Source organism: Callithrix jacchus, chromosome 7 (assembly GCF_049354715.1).
Source record: "Callithrix jacchus isolate 240 chromosome 7, calJac240_pri, whole genome shotgun sequence".
Lineage (NCBI taxonomy): Eukaryota > Metazoa > Chordata > Mammalia > Primates > Cebidae > Callithrix > Callithrix jacchus.
This window is the reverse complement of record NC_133508.1, coordinates 77,598,558-77,620,259: the sequence shown is the minus strand read 5'-3', so window position 1 is coordinate 77,620,259 and position 21,702 is coordinate 77,598,558. Positions and strand designations below refer to the sequence as shown.

At 40.4% G+C, this 21,702-nt stretch overlaps 1 protein-coding gene across 23 annotated transcripts in view; it reads left to right on the top strand.

Moving 5' to 3' along the window:
* The window catches only part of SCMH1 (Scm polycomb group protein homolog 1), a 232,838-nt gene that overhangs the window by 177,027 nt on the left and 34,109 nt on the right, over positions 1-21,702 (top strand). For 20 of the 23 annotated variants that reach the window (XR_013519963.1, XR_013519965.1, XR_013519964.1 and 17 more), the window contains 2 exons: positions 1,316-1,545; positions 5,694-5,820. The exons of the other annotated variants lie outside the window; for them this stretch is intronic. Coding sequence is in view for 17 of the 20 variants with exons in the window: in XM_078331399.1 (XP_078187525.1) it covers positions 1,316-1,545; positions 5,694-5,820 (357 nt within the window). In the remaining 3 variants the exon portion in view is untranslated. The remainder of the gene's footprint in view (positions 1-1,315; positions 1,546-5,693; positions 5,821-21,702) is intronic. 23 annotated transcript variants of the gene reach the window in all.

Below are 21,702 nucleotides of genomic sequence, written 5' to 3'. Positions count from 1 at the left end.
AAGCTCTACTGACCTCCTTTCCATTTCTCAAACACACTAACACGTTCAGAATCTTTGCACTGATTATACCTTCTCACATCTTCATAAAGCTTATGTCTTTACCTCTTTAGGGAGTTCTGTGTAAATGTCATCTCCTCAAAGAGGACTTCCCTTAAAATTCTGTTTTCTTAACCTGCATTAGTTTTAATCATAGCACTTAGCACTACCTGACATTATATTGTATATTGTCTTATTTTTAAATATTCACTCTCTCTCACAAGGAGGTAAGTTCCATGAGACTGGAAACGATGTCTGTTTTGTCCACTGTTCTATCCCCAGGGCTTAGCACAGTGTATAACTTATAGTGAGCACTCAATAACTATTTGTAAAATGAATTAGATGTCCCTTACCTTAAAAAATTCTCAGTTTAAGGAAAAAATGAATAATTGGAGTAAAATTAAGAAGTACTATAACATAGGTTTCTACAGAATGCTTTGGAAGTAAAGAGAGGGCACTGACTTAGTTGGGACATGGTCAGAGAAAGCCTTAGTAAGGAGGTGGCCCTGGATCAAGTGTTGAAAACCAAGTATTGATATGTGGTCTCACAAAGAATAATAGAGAGCTCAACATACGGGGCTACTAAAACATGGGGTTGGATGATAGGAAGTGACATCAGTCATAATGGGAGAGCAAGATAGGCAACGTAACAAAAGTCCTTAGACATCAGGATAAAGAATTTAGACCTTACCTGAAAGATAATAAGGAGCAAAGGTTTTTAAAGAGAGATGCTATCAGATTTATATTTCCATGTGTTCCTCTACTCCTCACTGCAAGTAGTCAAACTAAAAATTCAAGTAGATTGATGTAGAAAATCCCTGGCATAGTTATCAGGGCTCAGTTTCAAAACAGAATTTCTTATCCCAACTCACTATGTAACCTGGGAAGGGCATTGTGTCCTTTTCTGAGCCTCAGACCTTCATTCTTAAGGGGAGAGAATTATAGGTTTCTAAAAGCCTTTTCAACTCTGAGCCTATGATTCTATTAATATTCATATACTTCAACTCTGACTTCAGTCACAATACTTGTCTAAGATACCTGGGGAAGAAAAATTTAATATTTTTTTCTGCATCTGCCAGGAATAATTTAAAACCTCCACTTCTAGCCAATCTAAATTCAATTTTCTTCAGAGATTTCCTAAACATTGAGGTCAAATGCCAGGAAATCAGTTTCTTGAAATGAAACTACCTGAGCAGAAGTGGCAAGTCCTTTTTTACTTCTGGCTAGGATGAGAATGCAGGGGGCAGAGAGGGTGATAGAATGAGTCTTTTTCTTGCAGTTGTGATTCCAAAGAATCCCTATCCTGCGTCTGATGTGAATACTGAGAAGCCCAGCATCCACAGCAGCACCAAAACTGTCTTGGAACATCAACCAGGGCAGAGGGGGCGTAAACCAGGAAAGAAGCGGGGCCGGACATCCAAGACCCTAATTTCCCATCCCATCTCTGCCCCACCCAAGACAGCTGATTTGAAATTCCCAAAGAAGAGGGGTCCCAAACCTGGCAGCAAGGTAGGTAAAATGTGGGTTTCCCAGAAAGGGATAAGGGATTATAAAGGGGTCATTCATCCATACCCATCTCTCTTGGAAAGGGGCATATCTGTCCCTTTTCTCCATCTTGTGTATGTTTATAAGAGGAATTTCCTAGATCGTCATCCCTACTTGCTACTTATCTGAGAGTTGGTAATATTAAAGATAGGATGGTGGAGGATGGGAAACAAATTTTAACTTTGCAAGTTACTCATATTCAAGGAGATTCTGGTCTAATGTACATGGAAAAAACTGCTCATTGTTAACCTTTCCAAAGTAGATGCCCAGCATGTGAACAGAAAGCAAAAATTAACTCTGTAAATGTTTTTTTTTCTTTTAATCAGCTTTTCCAGGCTGAATGTAAATATATTTTGTGTTATCTCTACCCCTTTAAAAAAAAAATTGAATACTAAGTGTCAGACTCTGTATTAGATGCCAATATGTACATATCCCATAATTTTCACAAATCCCTAGGAGATAATGTTAATGTTATTTTATAGTAAATTGAGACTTACAGCTATAAAATGATTTTCTAAGATCACATAGCTAGTAAATTGCAAAAGCTACAGAGATTGGTCCCTTATCTACTTCCAAGGTCACTGTTTCCTAGCATATATTCACTCTTTCACTCTTTCCCACATTTCCTGAGGGACACAACACTTCTAGTATTGGAAAAGACAGCTGAGTCAGCTTCACTGAGCACTGTTATTGAAAGTACCACCTCTTAGTCATGGCCTGTTTTCCATGGGTATCTTTCCTAGCAAAGGCATTGATATGAAAAGAAAAAAAAGGCTTCTCTCAGCAGCTTCTCTAGGGCCCCTTTTAGCATCATCCCCTCTACTCATTTCTTAACTGTCAGGAGATATCTCTGAATCTTCTCCCTGAGCTAGAATACCTGAATTCCAGAATGGAAATGATAACCGATTCTCCCTGAGCATTCCATTCCAGTCTCGTTAATTCCTCCCTAGAGTTAGTTTGTTTGCTGTTTGTTTTGCTTGTTTATTAGCTCCCACTGACTTCAGCCCTTGTAGAATATAAGTTCCTCAAGGTCAAACACCTAATATTTCTCTTTTTTTTCTCCTGCGGTACCTTATATCTCAGTCAGTCTCTTGGGAAATATTCAGAATATGCAAGATGGACAGGAGGCTGGGTGGGTGGCCTCATGGATGGATGATTTTAGTGATGATGTTACCAATCTCAGTTGTCTCTTATTTTTTACTTCAAATTCTCAATATCACTTCCTGATCTTTCTGTGTAACACATAATGCTCCTCATCATCTATTACCACTAATCACTAACCCAGGTCTTGATTCATTTTTGCCTTCATTACCCACCTCTCATTCTCCTGTTCTAGAGAAGCGACTGAAGGCCCTAAGGATGCCAAGGCCAGAGAAGCCATGCTTTTGATGATGTGAAGACATCTTGAGGACAGTCAGAAAAGGGAGAAAACCCATCTGGGAGGGGTTCCAAAGATAGAACCAGAACTGATAAACGGAAACTCAAGCAGACAAGCTTTGTCTCAACATAAAAGGAACAGTTAAATCTATCCCAAAATAGAAGTAACGAGCCGCTATAACTAGAGGTGTTTCATCAGGGACTGGATGGCTCTGTGGATGGGATCTTTTAGGGAGAGGGAATTGGGTAGATAGTTGGGTTAAGTGGCCTTTAAGATAATTGAAAACTGAAAAACTGATAACTGTGATTGCCTCTGCTCTGCTCTCTCAGGAAGTTTTTAACATAGTAACCAAGGTCCTTTTTCTTTCCAACCATCTTGAAAACAGTCATTCTCATCTTTTCCTGTATTTTATGTCCTAGCATTTGATACTTTTAATTCTCCTTGCTGTTCTTTTGCCTACCCCTACAAGTGAATATGCCTTCCACTTCAGCTGTGTGCCTTATATCCCTTTTTGTTTGTTTTGTTTTGCTTTGATTTTTGAGGTGTGGTCTCACTCTGTCACCCAGGCTGAGTGCAGTGGCACAGTCATTGCTCACTGCAGCCTTGACCTTCTGGGCTCAAGCGATCCTCCCACCTCAGCCTCCCAAGTAGCAGGGACTACAGGCATGTACCACCACACCCAGCTAATTTTTGTTAATTTTTTGTAGAGATGGGGCCTTGCTGTGTCGCCCAGGCTGGTCTCAAACTCCTGGGCTCAAGCAGTTTTCCCACTTAGACCTCCCATAGTGCTGGGATTGCAAGCATGAGCCACCATACTATGGCTGGCTTTATTTCTCTTTTTGAAGCAGAGTAGTCTTATGGATAATGCATAAGCTTTAAAGTCAGACAAACTTAGGTTAACACGTCTTCACAGGTTGCCACCTGTGTGACTTTGGGAAGGCTTCTCTGGGTAAGACCTTGAGCCCATTTTCTTACCTCTAAAATGAAAATGAGATAATGTATGAATACATATAATATTGTAAATGTACCTATCTCAAATAGGTTTACATTATTCAGGCACCTAACCTACCAGGCTTGTTCCTTTAGGGACCCCATGAAATCCTACCACCAGCTTACTGAAGTTGAAGTGTTATTTCCCTTCTTCCCTGTCTCATTCATTACTTATTTGTATTTTCACTTTTAGCAATAACAAAAAGCATAAGCAGGTTCACTTTCAATGTGTGTTTTGAATGGTTCATGAGAGTTTGCATGATTGCTTTCACAGGCAAGGCTGTCTTACATATGCCTGCTGTCATCAAGTCTATCTCTTTAGAGAACATACTCCTAGAAGGCAGACAGGTTGATATGGCTCCCAGCAGTTGTACCTACATAAAGCATTTAGTAAAAATGAATTTCTGGATCTCCGTGATTGTTATGTTTTCCTTGCATTCAGAAAGGCTTTTAGCCAGGCATGGTGGCTTATGCCTGTAATCCTAATACTTTGGGAGGCCAAGGTAGGAGGATCGCTTGAGCAGGAGAAATTTGAGACCAGCCTTTGCAATATAGTGAGACCTGATCTCTACAAAATATTTAAAAGTAAGCCATGCATGCTGGCACATACCTGTAGTCCCAGCTATTGAGGAGGCTGAGGTGGGAGAATTGCTTGAAAGCCTTAGAGGCAGAGGTTGCGGTGGGCCAGACCATGCCATTGCACTCCAGCCTGGGCAACAGAGCAAGACTTTGTCTCAAAAACGAAAAAAAAAGCTTTTAGAAAACTGTTTCTTGGGGAAAAAACCTTCTGTGATCTTTCTCCCCTAAAGACTGCCCTGAACAACATGGGGGAAATATTAGATTTCTGTCAAATCATCTTTATTATTTCCTCTATTATTGGTGATCTATACTGCATGCTTCATAAAAAATAATAATAATAAATACATTTGTTTACACTTTTTTTATGCTAAGTACCATGCTAACAATGGTACTTAGAACCAGACTTTCAAAGAGTTCCAGGTAAATAGGGATACTGGTATGTAAACATATAATGACAATACATTGAAAAATGCAACAGTTCAAAAAAACAGAGGTAACATAAAAGAGACAATGATTAGAGAAAAGCTAGAAAAGCTTCCTAGATAAACAAATTTGTAAAATAAATTTAAAAAGAAAGAGCATTTCAAGTGGAAGTGACATCTTATCATTGTAAAGGTGTGAACCAGGTAAAATTGCAGGATTCTTGAAGAAGCAATATAGTTAGAGATTCACTAGAGTAAGAGGTTTAAAGGAAGGAATGGCAGGTAATGAGGTGAAGAGAGAGGCAGACAGAGTAAAGACGTTTATAGAATTAGAAGAGTCATTTCTGTTTTCTTGTTTGTTTGTTTCCATTTTTAAAGAGAGAGAAATAAAGTACAAAATAATGTGAAACCAGACTTAAACCATAGCATATTTTGCTTTTGTCTTCCCAACTAAAAAGGGAACTGGAACTAAATATGATAATATTGAATCTTATGTAAAAGTTAATACATTAAGCTTTGACCTTATGAAAGACCAGAATCTTGTACCTAGATTCAGAAAATGTCTGCTAAGTATCTTCTATAGATATATGCATAGCTTTAAGCCAGATGCTGTATAGAAAACAAAGATAAAATGCTATTCCATCCATAAATATATTTTTGCTTCATGAGTGAATTAAGTGCCGAGAATAGAGAATGAAAAGACCTGTCATGGGTAGCAAATTTTTTCCCATTCATTTTGACAGAGGAAACCTCGGACTTTGCTGAATCCACCACCCACCTCACCAACAACCAGCACTCCTGAACCAGATACCAGCACTGTACCCCAAGACGCTGCCACCATCCCCAGCTCAGCCATGCATGCCCCCACAGGTAAGAGCAGATAACAGGACTACCTGCTCACAAGCCCCAGACCTAGTGTCTGCACTTTCTCTTGTCTTACACCAGTAATTAGCACCTTTCCATTTGTAAACCTAGGCAAAATCTATCTTTGGCATTTAAAATAATGTCAGAGAGACAATAAAACTTGGGTACGTTTTCTGTGAATTCAAGGATGGGAGACTAAGGCAGGGACAACACCAAGAGCTCCCTGGCCTAGTTTAGAATAATACCCTTCCAGGGGTGGGGAGTTCGGGAGAGATAGCATGAGGAGAAATTCCAGATATAGGTAATGGGGAGGAAGGCAGCAAATCACACTGCCATGTGTGTACCTATGCAACAATGTTGCATGTTCTTCACATGTACCCAAAACCTAAAATGCAATTAAAAAAAAAAGAATAATACCCTTCCTTCCCAGTTAGGGGTGTTCCCTTGAGTGATCCCTTCCACCTTCCAGAATCCTCTCAGCATTCCAGTAATGGTGCCACCCTTCAAATACGTATGAAGTTTCTCTGATTTTTTTTTAAACAATCATTGATGGTGGCAAACTTTGGTACAGTGAAGGTAAACTTGATTTTAGAGATTCAACCAATGAGTGGTTGACTCATTGCCAAATCTGGTGGATGAAATGGGTGGGTGATTAGCCTGGGTTATGCATATCCATTCCTATTTCGTAAACTGTGACAGTAACTAAAAGAACTATGCCTAGATACACAGCCTTCCAAGGGGGTAACTATAAAAACAATACTCATTTTTTAATGTGTAAATTAAGAGAAATATGTGAAACCCTATTTTGTTACTCAGCAGACACTCCATCTTCTTCTAAGAAGTCTAAGCAATTGGTATGATCCCCATGGAAGTTAGGGTTGTCTTTCTCTTAGAAGGAGTTGAATATGTCTCGGATCAAATCCTAGAATGTAGAAGCCTGAAGAGAAGGCTCAGCTGTCGTTTCCTTTCCAATAACCTAGAGAAGATGACAGAACCTGGCATGGTCAAGCTATAATAGTCTTCACTGATCTTTGTGTAGCAATCTCTTGAATGGGACTTGATTCATTTTGTGTGACCTTGATATTACTTTTCAATTTGAACCTCAGTTTATAATCTATACAATGATAGGACTAGTCCAAATAACCTTTAGAGTCCCTTCAATTGTTAACAATAAAGGCTATCACAGACTGAATGTGATGTGCCACATTACATTATCTTTTATTACCTACCTTTTTTTTAATGTAGAGAACTTTTTAAAAGGTATTTTGGTTTTTATCAGTTATACACATTCATAGTTCAAAGGAATGAAGGGTCTACACAACTTATTACAAAAACAAAACAAACACACCTCTTATCCCCGTCAATTACTATTCCCCAGAGGCTACCACTTTCAATTTAACTGATTTTTTATTTACCTCTGTATCTAAATAGCATGTATATTGCTGTCTTTTTTAGTTTAGTTGTTTTTGTACTGACTACCCACTTTAGAAGATGAGAATTTAACTCTTCTTAATCTCCTTGCCCCTTATCCACCCACACATATTTCCCTACCCCAGTTCCATGATATTATAATTTTGATTAGATCAAAATTTAGTGTTTTGTTATTATAACTAGTTAAATACTATTCTCAATTGAACCATGTAGTGTACTATGATTACTTTTCCTTTGTTGCTCAACAGGTTGAGGTGGAGGTTGCAGTGAACCAAGATAGTACCATTGCACTCCAGCCTGGGTGACAGAATCTCAAAAAACAAAAATTCTTTAATCAATTATTTTCTTTCACTTCTTTTTCTCTATTCACTCTTGTTATACCTGTTATTCAGTTGTTGACTCTCTTGAACTGGTTCTGTAATATTCATATCTCTTTTCTTATCCCTATTCTTTGCTGTTTGCTCAACTATCAAGTTTTCCTCAACTATATCTCCAAATTTTGTATTGAGTTTCTCATTTCTGCCATCTTGCTTTTTAAATTATAATTATTTAGTACTCCGGTGGTATTTTCCAAAGTGTGTTTTGTAGAAACACCAGACATGCAAAATGCTCTACATAAAAGGATTTTACATAGATTTAGGAAATTTAGTTACATACATTTAGGAAATGCTTATACTCTTCCCCATGGTCGGAGATTTTGATTTTGTTATCAAGAGCTCTTTTTGTTGTTCTTTGAAATTTTTTAGTAGACTTTTATTTTTTAGAGCAGTATTCACAGCAAAATTGAGTGGTAGATACAGAGATTTCCTGTATACTCGCTGCCGTCCCCGCCACACGTTCTCCTCCATCAACATCCTCCACCAGAGGGGTACCTGTCTTACAATTGATGAATTTACATTGACTCATTATTATCACCCATGTCCATAGTTTGCATTTGGGTTTACTCTTGGTGTTTTACGTTCTATGGGTTTTGACAAATGTATAAGGACATATATCCACTATCATGTATCATACAAAATAGTTTCACTGCCTAAAACCCTCTGGTCTCTGCCTATTCATCCTTCCTCCCCGTTAACCCCTGGCAACCACTAATCAAGATTTATCTTTTCCAGAATGTCACATAGTTGAAATCATGCAGTATGCCATCTTTTCAGATTGGCTTCTTTCACTTAGTATTATGCATTTAAATTTATTCCATGTTTTTTCATGGCTTGATAGCTTTTTTTTTTTTTAACCACCGAAAAATATTTCATTGTCCAGATGTTTCACAGTTTATTTATTTGCTCACCTACTCATGGGAATGTTGGTTACTTCAAAGTTTTTGCAATTATGAATAAAGTGGCTGTAAATATCTCTGTGCAAGTTTTTATGTGTACATAAGGTTTCAACTCCTTTGGATAAATACCAAGGAGCACAACTGCTGTATTGAATACTAAGAATATGGTTTTTTTTGCAAGAAACAAAAGGGGCTTCAAGATGGCTGACTAGGGCTGGGCACGGTGGCTCACGCCTGTATTCCCAGCACTTTGGGAGGCTGAGGCAGGTGAATCACTTGAGCTCAGGAGTTTGAGACCAGCCTGGGCAACATGGTGAGACTCCCCCATATCTCGACTAAAAATATAAGAAAAATAGCCAGCTGAGTGTGCTGTTATGCGCCTGTGGTCCCAGCTACTTGGGAGGCTGAGATGGAAGGATCACTTGATTCCAGGGATGGGCAGGGTGAAGGTTGCAGTAAACCAAAACACACCCCTTTCCAGCCTAGGTGACAGAGCTAGTCTTTAAAAAAAAAAAAAGGCTGGCTAGAAGCATTTCATATGCATATGCTCACCTCCTCCACTTAGAAGAACCAAAAGAGTGTATAGACAGTCATACTTCAGATACTTTATCCAAGATAGAACGCTGAGATTCAACAGGAAAGTGATAGAAAACACTGAAAGAAAGGAAGGAGAAAGAAGAGAAGCAGGCCACCTGTCTAGGATTGGCTAGGAGACAGCAAGTGACTTCCCAAGGGCAAGTGAGATACTTCTAGCAGCCCTCATCCCTACATAAGGGGTGTGTTTTTGGTTTACTGCAACCTCCACCCTGCCCATCCCTGGAATCAAGTGATCCTTCCATCTCAGCCTCCCAAGTAGCTGGGACCACAGGTGCATACCAGCACACTCAGCTGGCTATTTTTCTTATATTTTTAGTCGAGATATGGGGGAGTCTCACCATGTTGCCCAGGCTGGTCTCAAACTCCTGAGCTCAAGTGATTCACCTGCCTCAGCCTCCCAAAGTGCACACAGATATTTACAGCCACTTTATTCATAATTGCAAAAACTTTGAAGTAACCAACATTCCCATGAGTAGGTGAGCAAATAAATAAACTGTGAAACATCTGGAATCATGCATGCCTGGCAACCAGAGAGCCCTTGACCTTGACAAACCCTGAAACTAACATAGGGAGTTGCCAGAAGACCAGGAGAGGGAACTGTTCCAGGGATTGAGCTTGCACTGCATCACACACCCTTTCTGAGCCGTAAGCAGCTACGTGATGCACCATTTTCAATCCTAGCCATTGGCAGACTGCATTCTGTCCTGGGGCCTAACAGTACCAGGACTGAGGTGTTAGGAGAAATTGAGCTGTTACTGCTGGGACTAGGGCAAAAGGTGGAAATGGGATCCCATAGGTAGGACTCACAAGTGAGGCATGGGCTGCACCTGCCAGTTCTTCAATGCTAGTATTACCAGGACTGACATTGGGATGTAAACAAGAGTGCAAGGTGCTGCTGGGGCTTATCTAAAATGTCATGGCCAAACCCAAGGTCATCTAGATTTTCTCCTATGTTATCTTCTAGGAGTTTTATAGTTTGCATTTTACATTTAGGTCTATTACCCTTTTGGGGTTACTTTTTTCAAGAGTGTAGGTTCTGTGTCTAGGTTCACTTTTTTGCACGTGAATGTCCAGTTGTTCCAGAACCATTTGTTGAAAAGACTGTCTTTATTTTTTATTGTATTGCCTTTACTTCTTTGTCAAAGATAAGCAAGCTGATTATATTTATGTGGGTTTATTTCTGGGCTCTGTATTCTGTTCCATTGATCTGTCTATTCTTTAGGCAGTACCACAGTGTCTTAATTATGGTGCTTTACAATAAGTCTTGAAGTCAGGTAGTATCAGCCCTCCTGACTTTGTTCTGGGTCTTTTGCCTATTCCTATAAAGTTTAGATTCAGTTTGGTTTGCTGCTGTTGTGGAGACAGAGGTGCACTCTGTTGCCAAGACTGGAGTGCAGTGGGTGCAATTACAGCTCACTGCAGCCTCAATCTTCCTGAGCTTAAGCTATCCTCCCACCTCAGCCTCTCAAATAGCTGGGACTACAGGCACATACCACTACACTTAGCTAATTTTGTAGAGACAGGGTCTCACTATGTTGCCCAGATCTCAAAGTCCTGGGCTCAAGCAGTCTTCCCACCTTGATCTCCCAAAGTGCTGGGATTACATGAGCTACCACATCCAGCTAATTCAATTTACTGCTATCTATAAAATAACTTTCTGGAATTTTGATTAGGATTGCAGTGAATCTCTACATTGAGTTGGAAAGAACTGACATCTGACAATACTAAGTCTTCTTATCCATGAATGCAAAATACCTGTTTACTTAGTTCTTTTTATGTTTCTTTCAAAAAACTTCTAGTTTTCCTCATATAAATGTTTTATATATTTTGTTTAACTTATACCTAGGTATTTAATTTTTTGGTGTTAACATAAATGGTATTGTTTTGTTTTTTTGAAATCGGGTCTTGCTGTGTTGCCCAGGCTGAAGTGCAGTGGTGTGATCATAGCTCACCACAACCTCAAACTCCTGGGCAGAAGCAATCCTCCCTCCTCAGCCTCCTGGGTAGCTAGAACTACAGATGTGCCACCATGCCTGGCTAACTTATTTATGTTTTATAGAGATAGTTTCTCGCTATGTTGCCCAGGCTGGTCTTGAATTCTTAGCCTCAAACAATCCTCCTGCTTCAGCCTCACAAAGTACTGGCATTACAGGTGTGAGCCATTGTGCCTGGCCTATATTATGTTTTTTTAATTTTAAATTTCACTTCTTCATTGCTGCTATATAGGAAAGTGATTGACTTTTTGTATATTAGTTTTGTATCCTGCATTCTTGTTATAATCACTTATTAATTCCAGAGGTTTTTTTTTCTTTTGGATGTTAATTATTTCATATTCTTCACATAGACAATCATGTCACTTGAGAACAAAGTTTTATTTCATCCTTCCCAATTTGCATTCTTTTTATCTTACTTTTTGTCTTAACTGCATTAGCTACGACTTCCAGTATGCTATTGAAGAGGAGTGTTGAGAGAAGACATCCTTGTCTTGTTCCTGATTTTGGTTAGAAAGCATCTAGTTTCTCCCCATGAAGTATGATGTTAGCTCTAGGGTTATTGTAGATGTTATTTATTAAGTTGAGAAAGTTTTCGTCTATTTCTGGTTTCCAAGAATTTTTATTATGAATGAGTGTTGGTTATTGTCAAATCCTTTTTCTGCATGTATCGATATGATTATCTGATTTTTCTTGCTTAGCCTGTTGATATGATAGATTATATTAATTGATTTTTGAATGTTGAGTCAGCCTTGCATACTTGGGATAAATTTCACTTGGTCATAGTGTATAATTCTTCTTTATAGTGTTCTGTTTGATTTGATAATATTTTGTCAAGGACAATGCCTCATAAAATAAGGTAGAAAACATTCCTTCTGCTTCTATTAAACACTTCTAAAATGGATTCTGAAGAATTGGTATAATTTCTTTCTTAAATGTTTGGTAGAATTCACCAATGAACCTCCAATGAACCTATCTAGGCCTGATATTTTCTTTTTTGGAAGGTTTGAGTTTTTTTATTATCTGTTTAATGACAATAGGATCTGTAGTGGTGTCCCCTTTATCATTTCTGATTTAGTAATTTATGTCATCTCTCTGGTTGTTTGTTTTGTTTTGTTTTTAGTTAGCGTGGCTAGAGTCTTACTGATTTTATTTATTTTTCAACAACCAGCTTTTGGTTTTATTGGTTTTTTGTTTTTTGGTTTTCTTTTAGCTGGAGTCTCGCTCTGTCACCCAGGCTGGAGTGTAGTGGCACAATCTCAGCTCACTGCAACCGCTGCCTCCTGGGTTCAAGCAATTCTCCTGCCTCAGCCTCCTGAGTAGCTGGGACTACAGGCACGTGCCACAACGCCTGGCTAATTTTTTGTATTTTTAGTAGAGACGGGGTTTCACCTTGTTAGCCAGGATGGTATCAATCTCCTGACTTTGTGATCCACCAGCCTCAGCCTCCCAAACTGCTGGGATAACAGGCGTGAGCCTCCACACCCAGCCCATTTCATTGATGTTTCTCTGTTGATTTCCTGTTTTCAGCTTCATTGATTTCTGCTCTGTAATCTTTATGATATTTTTATTTTCTGCTTACTTTGGATTTAATTTGATCTTCTTTTTCTAGTTTCCTAAGATGGAAGCTCAGATTGCTGCTTTTAGATCTTCTTTTCTAATATCTTCAATATTATAAGTTACCCTTTAAACACTGCTTCTGCTCTATCCTACAGATTTTGATAAATTTTATTTTTATTTCCATTTAGTTCCAATTTTTTTTATTATTATTATTGAGACAGTCTTACTCTGTCGCCCAGACTGGAGTGCAGAGGCAACTATCTCAGCTCACTGCAGCCTCCACCTCCTGTGCTCAAGCAATTCTTCTACATCAGCCTCCCAAGTACCTGGAATTACAGGTGTGCACCACCATGCCTGGCTAATTTTCTTTGTATTTTTAGTAGAGACAGGCATGTTGGTCTGGCTGATTTTGAACTCCTGACCTCAAGTGATCCACCCACCTTGGCCTACCAAATTGCTATTTGGGGATTTTTTTTCATGTATCATTCTGTTTTTGACTTCTAGTTTAATTCTCTTGTGTTCTGAAAGAAGTTGTATGATTATTCTTTTAAAATTTGTTCAGACTAGGTAAAATTTGTTCAGTCAGTGCCTGCAATCCCAGCACTTTGGGAGGCTGAGGCCAGTGGATCACTTGAGCTCAGGAGTTCGAGATCAGCCTGGGCAAGATGGTGAAACCCTGTCTCTACCAAAAATACAAAAAATTAACCAGGTGTGGTTGCATGCACCTGTGGTCCTAGCTACTCAGGAGGCTGAGGTGTGAGGATTGGTTGAACCTGGGAGACTGAGGTTGCAGTGAGCCAAGATCGCACCACTGTACTACAACTTCTGTGACAGAGTGAGATCCTGCCTCAAAAAATAATAATAAACATGAGAAAATTAAAAAAAATTTTTTTTAATGTTCAAGTGTGTTTTATGGTCCAGAATGTGGTCTGTCTTGCTGAACGTTCTGCATGAGCTTGAAAAGAACATTTATCCTGCTGTTGTTGGATGACGTAGTCAGTAGATGTCAACTGTATTTCAGTTGATTGATGGTGCTATTGAGTTCAATTATGTCCTTACTGATTTTATGCCTGTTTGATGTGTCCATTTCTGATAGAGGGGTGTTGAAGTCTCCAACTATAATAGTGGACTTATCTGTTTCTCCTTGCAGGTCTGTCTTTCTTTGCCTCACATATCTGACACTCTGTTGTCAGGTAATGCCCTGTCTTTCCCTGATAATTTTCCTTGCTCGAATTAGCTTCCCCAAAGCTAATATAGCTATTCCAGCTTTCTTCTGGTTAGCGTTATCATGGTATATCTTTACCCATTTACTTTTAATCTTTATATGGCTTTATATTTAAAGTAGGTTTCTGGTAGACAATATAAACTTGGATCTTGGGGTTTTTAAAAATTTTTTAATAATCATTTACATATACACCTTAGCAGAATTCAGACTTCTTTCATCCTCCTAATCTGGTGGTCTTCCATTAGCTTTACAAAGACAGTTTAGTTTTGGGGAAGGGCTATTGTCGTTTAAACTGTAAACTAAATGTCTCTTGAAGTTAGTTTGTCCCAAGTCCAGGAACGATTAAGGGCAGTTTGTAGGTTAAAGATAATATGGGAGTTAATTAGATCAGATTTCTTTCACTGTCATAATTTTGTCACTCTTACTATTTTTGCAAAGGTGGTTTCAGATGAATTAAGATTAAGAAAAATAGGCCAGGCACAGTAGCCAACACCTGTAATATTAGTACTTTGGGAGGCCGAGTAGGGAGGATCAGTTACTTAAGCACAGGAGTCACCACCCTAGGCAACAACAGAGCAAGACCTTGTCTTTACTAAAAATAAAAATAAAAAAAATTAATGGAACATTGTGGTGCATGCCTATAGTCCCAAGCTACTTGGGAGGCTGAGGCAGGAAGATCACTTGAGCCTGGGAAACTGAGATTGCAGGGAGTTATGATAGCACCACTGCACTCTAGCCTAGGTAACAAAGTGAGACTCTGTCTCAAAAAACAAAGAAAAGAAAAAAAGTTATAATTTTGTCTTTACTTATTTCTTCTCTGATGCTCTTCCTTTCTTTATATAGATCCAAGTTTCTGATTATATCATTTTCCATCTTTCTGAAGAACTTCTTTTAACATTTCTTGCAAGGCAGGTCTACTGCCAACACACTCCCTCAATTTTTCTTTGTCTTTTTTTTTCTCCCTCACATTTGAAGAACAGTTTTGCAGGGTATAGAACTTGAGGTCAGTGGGTTTTTCCTCTCAACACATTAAATATTTCACTCTCTTATTGCTTGCATGGTTTCTTAGAAGACATTGGATATAATTCTTGTCTTAGTGGTAGCTAAGACCTATAATCCCAGCACTTTGGGAGGCCAAGGTGGGCAGATCTCAAGGTCAGGAGTTCAAGACCAGTCTGAGCAACATGGTGAAACCCTGCCTCTACTAAAAATACAAAAATTAGCCGGATGTGGTGGCACACGCCTGTAGTCCCAGCTACTCAGGAAGCTGAGGTGGAAGAATCACTTGAACCTAGGAGACCAAGGTTGCAGTGAGCCGAGATTGCCCCACTGCACTCCAGCCTGGGTGATAGGGCAAGACTCCATCTCAAAAAAAAAAAAAAAACAAAAAACAAACAAAGAAATTTTTGTCTTTGCCCCTCTATAGGAAAGTATATTTTTCCTCTGGCCTCTTTCAGTGTTTTTCTTTATCTTAGATTTTTTGTAGTTTGAAATGATATGCCTAGGTGTAGGTTTCAGGATCTTTTGGCATTTTTACTGCCTGGTATTTTCTGAGCTTCCTGAATCTGAGATTTGGTGTGTGGCATTAATTTGGGGGAAATTCTCAGTCATTATTGCTTCAATTTCTTTTACTTTTTCTTCTAGTATCATCATTACATATAGATTACATCTCTTATAGTTATCCCACAGTTCTTAAATATTTTGTTATGGTTTTTTTCTGTCTTTTTTATCTTTGCTTTTAATTTTGGCAGTTTCCTTCCCTTGAGGTATCCTTGTAAAGGAAAATTAGACATTCTCTGGACCCCAAAATTCCTTATAATACGGGAGAACTCCCTGACCTCCCTCACAGGACATGCAGCAGGGGTGTGGCTTATCTTTTCAGTGCACTCAAAGCCCTTACAGGAGGGGGAGCACGTAGATGGGCAGGTGCAGGAGCCAGGGTGAGCAATTTTGGACACTGGCCCCACAGTAGCATGTAGGGGTGGGTGGGTGCCTGTAATTCCTGAAGCCCCAGTGGGTATGCTACATGCTCTTTTAGCACTGCCATCCCCAGATGGCCTGTTAACCAGCTCAGTGCCCTCTTGGTATTCAGGTTCTTGTCCAGCATCCAAGAAGAATCAGGTCATGCACACAGACTTGAATAATGGTGAATGTGGGGGTTTTATTGAGTGGTGGAGGTGGCTCTCAGTGGGTTGGATGGGGAGGTGGAAAGGAGATGGAGTGGGAAGATAATCTTCCTGGAGTTTGGCTGTCCAGCAGCCTGTCTCCTCTCTGACCATCTCCAGCCAAACTCCTGTCAATGTTCAGATGCTCCTTCTCTTCTCTCTTTCTCTGCTGTGCCATTCTGCCACTCTTCTGCACATCTGCTCATCTGTTCATGGAGCTTGGTGTTTGGGGTTTATATGGGTACATGATAGGGGGGCATCACAGACCAAAAGACAAAATTTGGGCATGAAAACAGGAATGCCTGTTCCCATTTAGTGCTTTGGGTTTCCAGGCTTGGGAACTGCCCTCTTCTACCCAATATTTCCCTGTCTTCTGGCTGTATCACTTATGGAACAGGGAAGGGTAAACCTGGGGGCCGAGCCATGCAACAGGTCTTCCAAATGAATAACTTCCAAATGAATAGCTGTTACTAGCATTACATATTAGTCACATTCCCAAAGGAGAGGTAAAAGGCCTCAGACATCCGTGAAGGACTGCCTGCACAGATCATTCACAAGTAAACTCTTTGCTGGTCTCCCACAAGAGGACACACCAGGTACAACTTTAGGTCTATAATCTATGTCTAGCTCTTAAACTCCACGCTGATAATGTCAGTATCCTATCTCAGGTGCAGGACAAAGACAAAGGGGACCAGTTATTCCTCCACCAACCCAGAGATGTCTGCATAATTGATTCTTCCTGTCTTTACTCCCTTTTTGCTCTTCAGACATTCATCTTATGTAAAATGTAGATTTGTCCATCACTAACTAAAATCTCACAAGAATGTAACCATTACCTTGCTGCCTACCTGCCCTCCTTTAAGAAAATATATAAATACTAAAATCCTGAAAGCCTCTTTGGAATAGCCACAGATGTGTCTGTGGCTCGTATTTTCCCAGACACCCCCCAAAGTTGGCGTAATAAACCTTGATTGACTGAGACTGATGCTTCAGTCATTCATTCAGTTATCATGCTCAAACGCAGCAATTGTTTCCTTAGCCATATCTAATCCAATAATGGGCCAATGAAAGGCATTCTTCATTTCGTTTTCTTTTCTTTTCTTTTTTCTTTTTGAGACAGGGTCTTCCTCCATCTCTCAGTATGCAGTCACAGTTCACTGCAGCCTCAACTTCCCAGGCTCAGGTGATCCTCCCACCTCAGCCTCCTGAGTAGCTAGGACTACAGGCGCATGCCACCACACCTGTCTAACTTTCTGTAATTTTAGTAGAGATGAGGTTTCGCCAGGCTGGTCTTGAACTACTGGGCTCAAGCAATCCACTGGCCTGGACCTCCCAAAGTGCTAGAATTACAGGTGTGAGCCACTGCACCAGCCCATTTTTTATTTCTTACAGTATTTTTGATCTCTAGTGTTTCTTTTTGAATTTTTCTTGGACTTTCCATCTCTCTGCTTCCATTGCCCATCTGTTCTTACACACTGTCTACTTTATTCATTAGAACTCCCAGCATGTCAATCATAGTTGTTTAAATTCCCGGTCTGATAATTCCAGCATCCCTGCCATATCTAAGTGTGCTGCTTTTTCTTCAAACTGTGTTTTTCATCCTTGATTATACCTTTTTTGTGTGATAACTGGACATGATGTACTGGGTAAAAGGAATCATGGTAGGGCCAGGCACAGTGGCTCACACCTGCAATCCCAGCACTTTGGGAAACCAAGGCAGGCAGATCACTTGAGGTCAGGAGTTTGAGGCCAGCCTGGCCAACATGGAAAAACCTCATCACTACTAAAAATACAAAAAAAATTAGCCAGGCATGGTGTCGAAGGCTAAGGCAGGAGAATCACTTGAACCTGGGAGATGGAGATTGCAGGGAGCCGAGATCATGCCACTGAACTCCAGCTTGGGTGACAGAGTAAGATTCTGTCTAAAAACCAAAAAAAAAATGCTGAGCATGGTGGCTCATGGTTGTAATCCCAGCACTTTGGGAAACTGAGGCGGGCCGATCACAAGGTCAGAAGTTTGAGACCAGCCTGGCCAACACAGTGAAACCCCATCTCTACTAAAGATACAAAAATTAGCTGGGCGTGGTGATGGGCGCTTGTAATTCCAGCTACTTGGGAGGCTGAGGCAGGAGAATTGCTTGAATCCGAGAGGCCAAGGTTGTGGTGAGCCAAGATTGGGCCACTATACTCCAGCTTGGGCAACAGAGCTAGACTCCCTCTGCGGGGTGGGGGGACCATGGTAAATAGGTCTTTAGTAACGTGGAAAACACAAAGCATTCTACAGTCCTATGACTAAATCTCAGTCTTTCGGTGAGCCTGTGCCCCTGGGCTGTGAACTTAAGTGCTTCTGGTCCCTACCCCTACCTCTTTGGGTTGGGCAGAATGGCTAGAATCGACTGGGATGCAGTATTTCCCTTCTCCCATGTAAAAGGCTAGCATTCTCTTCTTCCAGATCAGTTAGGCTCTGAAAAATTCCTAATAGTTTCGGCTGTGGTAAAATAGTTTCTCCTGAGGGAGGACCTTGTTAAGAACAGAGTGCCCTAGTATATTTCAGAATGGTTCCTTTCCCCACTCTCCCTGCCAGAAGCCTGAGGGTGTCTTTCTTTTATATTTACTGTGAGAATCCAGTTGAGCTCCTGGAGGCAAAACTCACAAAAGTTTCCCCCTCCTCCCCAATGACTGGGACTCCCTGGAGTTTTAGTCTCAAAACTTGTTTACCATTGAGCCTCTGACAAGTCATCAAGTAGAGTTTAGGTTTTCCTACCCTAGCACTGGTTCCAGAGACTTCTGCTTATTCACCTGTCTGTCTCTTCAAATTTGAGGGTCAATAGTTTGCCCTGAGACCTCACCTCTCTGACAGATCTAAGGCTTGTTGACTTTTTAAGCTTATTCAGCTTTTTACTGGTTGTTAGGATGGAGTGACAACTTCCAAACTCCTTATGTGCCAGACCTGCCAGACCCATCTCTGAATTTTTTTAGTAGCCTCCAATTCTGATTTAATGGAGCCAGTTTTTAAAAAAAATGATGGTTTACATAGATATCCTTAAGACATCAAGATTGGGAAGGATTTTTAAAATAAGAAAATAAGCATAAACTATAAAGGAAAGGATCAATATATTCTATATTAAAATGAATACAGCTCATCTCTGCTCCACATGGCATCAGTTGGGGTAGCTCAGTAGGGGCTTATGATAATTCCATTCACATAATGAGCAAAACTCATGCAGCCTGGTGATTCTCTCCAAAGAGTAGCTTGGGCTTTGCCATACCATGATAGCTTGGTTCTTAGAGCAAGTTTCTTAAGAGTTAGGAAGTGGAAACTACCATTTTCTTAAGGCCTGAGCCTCAAACTTAGCATAGCATCATTGCCACCATATTCTATTAATCAATCAGTCACAGAGGCTAGATTCAAGGGGAGAGGAATAGACCCCACCTCTTAATAGGAAGAGGGTCAAATAATTATGGGCCATATTTTAAGACTACCTCTCTATTCTCTAGACATGGATTAACATTTTTCCCACTTGCAGAATTTATTCTTGCCCTCACAAGATTCCCCATCAGAAGTCTCATCCTTTTACACCAGTAGGCTCAAGGTCTAGGATCTCATCATCTAAATCAGGGCCCCTTAGGTGTGGTTTCTCAAGGATACTTCCTTAAGTGTGGTTCTTTTTTTTTTTTTTGAGACAGAGTCTTGCTCTGTCACCCAGGCTAGAATGCAGTGGCACGATCTTGGCTTGCTGCAACCTCCACCTCTCAGGCTTAAGCAATTCTTCTACCTCTGCCTTCCTAGTAGCTGGGATTACAGGCATCCTCTGCTACGCCTGGCTAATTATTGTATTTTTATTAGGGACAGGGTTTCACCATGTTGGTCAGGCTGGTCTCAAACTCCTGACCTCAAGTGATCCGGCCTCCCAAAATGCTAGGATTACAGGGATGAGCCACCGTACCTGGCCCAAGTGTGGTTCTTGACCTGAAGACCTGTGAACGAAAGAAGTAAGTTGTGGCCAGGCGCGGTGGCTCATTCCTGTAATCCCAGCACTTTGGGAGGCCAAGGTGGGCGGATCACGAGGTCAAGAGATCGAGACTATCCTGGCCAACATAGTGAAACCCTGTCTCTACTAAAAATACAAAAATTAGCCGGGCATGGTGGCACGCGCCTGTGGTCCCAGCTACTCGGGAGGCTGAGGTGGAAGAATCGCTTGAACCCAGGAGGCAGAGGTTGCAGTGAGCTGAGACTGCACCACTGCACTCCAGCCTGGCAACAGAGCAAAGCTCTGTCTCAAAAAAAAAAAAAAAGAAGTAACTTGGCTACTCACTACCTACCTAACATACAGTGGTGTGACAGACACAAGATAACTTTTACAGATATTTTCTTTTCAAAAAGGAGGAAACCTGAAGGCATGCAGCAGTCACTGGTTTATAGAAATTCTGAAATCCAACTGGGCCCATGCTACCAACTCCTTCATTAGGTCCAGTATTACTTTCTGGGAGTTGTTTTCCATGACTCTTGGTTTTATCCTCTAAATCATCCTTTCTTTTCCATAAGAAAACTGACATTGCCTTTTTAGTTTTCTTCCTGCCTGTAAAAGGCTGGGCATCCAAAGGATTTTTTCCATTTTGTACCATAGTTCTTTTCTTTTAGTCCAAGCTGTCAATGCTCCTGCCAGAATGATTATCTTGGAAATTTGAGAGCTTTTCAGCTAGGCGCAGTAGCTCACACCCGTAATACCAGCACTTTGGGAGGCCAAGGTAGGAGGATTCCTTGTGCCCATGTGTTCAAGACCAGCCTGGGCAAAATAGTGAGAACCTGTCTCTACAAAAAAGTAAAAATTAGTTGGGTGTGGTGATGCACACCCGTGGTACCAGCCACTCAGGAAGCTGAGGTGGGATGACTGAGCCCTGGAGGCCGAGGTGGCAGTGAGCTATGATCGTGGATGCCACTGCACTCTAACCTGGATGACAGGGCAAGACCCTGTCTCTAATTTTAAAAACAAAAGAAATTTGAGGGGTTTTCTTTGAACTATAAGAGTTTACTTCATTAGACAAAAGCCACAACTACAAGTCCTTTAATGATAAACCCTTCTCTACTTTGGGCTTCCTGTGCAGCTGCTGTAGGACAATATGCTTAAGATTGTTGGAAATCCTATTGTTTGAGGAAAACAGTCTGTGAGGCTTGCCCTTAAGATTCTTAGAGAACCTTTATGTCTAAGAGTCTGCATAGCATAGTCTTACATCTTTTTTATATTTCAGCAAAGAATTCTACTGTCCTTTTCTGGAGTCAAAATCCTTTCATAATTTATAGTTTTTTGCCTTATAGAGAGACTGGAAATGAGAAACAGTTTTATTTGTAATTCCGCAAATCCTGGGGGTATGTGGAGGGGTGTGTGTACATGTTTTCAAGCTCATCTTTTGTATTGCATTTTTTTAGGGGATTGTTGTTTATTCTGAAATCATGTATATTCTATTTAAATATTTTTTAATTGCATTTTAGATTTTGGGGTACATGTGAAGAACATGCAAGATTGTTGCATAGTTACACACGTGGCAGTGTGATTTGCTGCCTTCCTCCTCTTCACCTATATCTGGCATTTCTCCCCATGCTGACTCTCCTCAACTCCCCACCCCCCACTGTCCCTCCCCTGT